Source organism: Sipha flava, unplaced genomic scaffold, assembly GCF_003268045.1.
Source record: "Sipha flava isolate LNK unplaced genomic scaffold, YSA_version1 44730_pilon_pilon, whole genome shotgun sequence".
Taxonomy (NCBI): domain Eukaryota; kingdom Metazoa; phylum Arthropoda; class Insecta; order Hemiptera; family Aphididae; genus Sipha; species Sipha flava.
Window position 1 is genome coordinate 1 of NW_020273192.1, and position 2,635 is coordinate 2,635.

Genomic DNA, 2,635 nt, shown 5'->3' on the forward strand with positions numbered 1-2,635 from the left:
TGTTAATTTTTACAGTGAAGTGGTTAATGAGCCTGGCACTTCCACAGGAATCTCGCCTGAATCAAATAGAAATAGATCACTAGTCGATCTTAGATTGACTAGGTAAATGTTTTTTTCATAATTTTAATGTAATGCTTTTTATGTTTAATACTTCCGATTGTTTTATTGCTAGTGTTTCTCCAGTATTTTTTACGGGTGCCGCTCGAATGGCTTCAAATTCTGAGAATACAAACTCAAATATTCAGAATACTCAAAATACTGCAGAAACTCCACAAATGTTAAGGTATATTAAATATTTTAAATTTAATTTTTAAGTAGTAGACAGAATGATACTATAAATTATTATAGGGTACTCGGACCAACTATAGTTATAGGAGATTTTTATGATGGTTATGACATGTCTTATTTACCACCACGTTCAAAAAGATCAAAAAAGGAAGAAGTAATGTTTGTAAGTTATTTTTATATTTATTGTTTTAACTATTTATTTAAAAATATGTTTTCTGAACAATTATTTAATATATTCTCACAATTTAGATTCCACCAGATGAATGTACATTGGAAGAATTAAATCGTACTATCAACGTTAAAGTTTATTGGCGTGAAACATCAACATCCACCTTTCCTATTAGAATGGTATGAAACTTAAATAAAATTTATTGTTAATAACAATTATTGATAAGTTATTCGTTTCAGTTTCAGTCAATTGAAAGTATTTTTGAACATTTTGTTAAAATAGAACAAATAAATATAACACATATTACTTTGACATTACACGGAAAAATTCTTCGACCAACAGATACACCACGTTCTATAAATTACAAGATTTCAGATTTCATTGGTAATATCTATGTTTATTATTAAATAAAGTATTAAGCAAAAATATTCAATACATAACTATAATATAGCTTACTAATATACAATTTTATTCTATTGCGGTTCACTCCACTGCATCCAACATTTTACAGTTTTTATCAATGGGTACATATGAGTAAATAATACATTTAAAAATACATATAATGTTTGTAAAACATTTTAAAGTACAAATGTATTTAAATTTTACTACATGAATGAAACAGACTTGTAAATATTTAATTCACTAGTTGACAGAATAGACATAAACTACTGTCCACTGTCTTGCTGTCTGTATCTATTTAAAATATATCTTCAGTAAACTACTGTATACTGATTAACCTCTAATTGAATAATTCTAATATCAGGTTCGCTTTTATATGATGCATGTTTTTATCATACACATGTCCCCTGCATAACTATGTGTTTGTTTTCCTCCACCTTCTTGTGATCTTGATACCTTGATATCTTTTCAACAGATACCATACTATGAATATATTGTATATTTTACGAAGTCCGTTACACTATTACATACACAGTATTTTTTACTTTAAACTTATTAAATTCGAATACTTTTTATTAATGATCAAAATTATGGTTTTATATTTTAATTTTAAAAGATTGTAAACAGTTGAAACTAATTATTTTAAATGTTTCTTGGTATGAAATCTAACATTTTTTTTATTATAAATGTGCCAATAGCATAAAGATCTAAAGATAGTTTAGTTTATGTCTCACTACTTGTACATTTCACTAATATCAAGCACTTGTTGGAGATAATTAACCTTTTCCATTTCTCACCTGATGAACTTAAATATATAATTTTTTTTTATAATCTATAATATGCAACTAATAATATAATAATAATTTTTTTATTCGTTATATACTTCATTACTTAATAATTTGAGTATTTTCACACGTTTTAAATTTATAAATTATGATTAAGGCAACATAACTGTTGTATTTATGAGTATCTAAAGAAAGTTTTTTGATTCAATTGTAATGTATTCAAATATAATTTCATTCTAATCATAAAATGTATACATTTAATTATAATTAAATACAATCTTTTTCTTAAATGGAAATATCTTACTCTACTACATTTTAATTGAATATTATCAAATCAATTGGTTATTAAATTTTTTTTATCGGGTTTTAGATGGTAAAATAGATTTTTACCAAAGCTCCATTTCTGATCCATCAAAAAATAATGAGGCTAAAGAAGAAAAATTGGAAGATGATGAAATCAAGATTTATATTATGCAAAAAGATGTGAGGAAAAGAATATTTTTTACTATAAAAAAGAATGAAAAAATGATAATTTTATATATTAAAGTATCTGAGAAATTGGGCTTGGATATTGAACAATTTACATTATTGCTTGATGGAGATAATATTAAATGGAATGATACAGTAAAAACTCTTGATCTTGAAGGTGATGAATGTGTTCAACTCGATGAAAAAGATGAAAAATAATACTATAAGTTAGTTTAAAAATAATGTTTTGTATGATAAACAAAAACATTATTTGTATTTACTTTCATTATTGGTCTAAAAACATTTTCAATTTGTTAAATTTAATTAACCTTTTTTTTTTTTTGGTTCTATTATTTGTAAAAAAAAATATTGTTTATCATTATTTTTTAATATGCATTAGTTATAATAAACACTTAATTTTAAATTTTGATTTAATAGTATGGAGTCTATTTCCATACTATATATGAAATTAAATACTCTTTTTTTTATTATCTATTTGTTTATGTAATTATTTTTAACATACATA

The 2,635-nt window shown here is 23.8% G+C and overlaps 1 protein-coding gene across 1 annotated transcript; it reads left to right on the forward strand.

Moving 5' to 3' along the window:
* Nucleotides 1-15: 15 nt before the first annotated feature.
* On the forward strand, nt 16-2,635 carry LOC112689470 (uncharacterized protein CG4449; the record flags this gene model as incomplete). Its single annotated transcript, XM_025563199.1, is given in 6 exon segments — nt 16-102; nt 173-283; nt 349-451; nt 538-636; nt 697-841; nt 2,012-2,635. Coding segments are annotated over 5 exon segments (741 nt in total).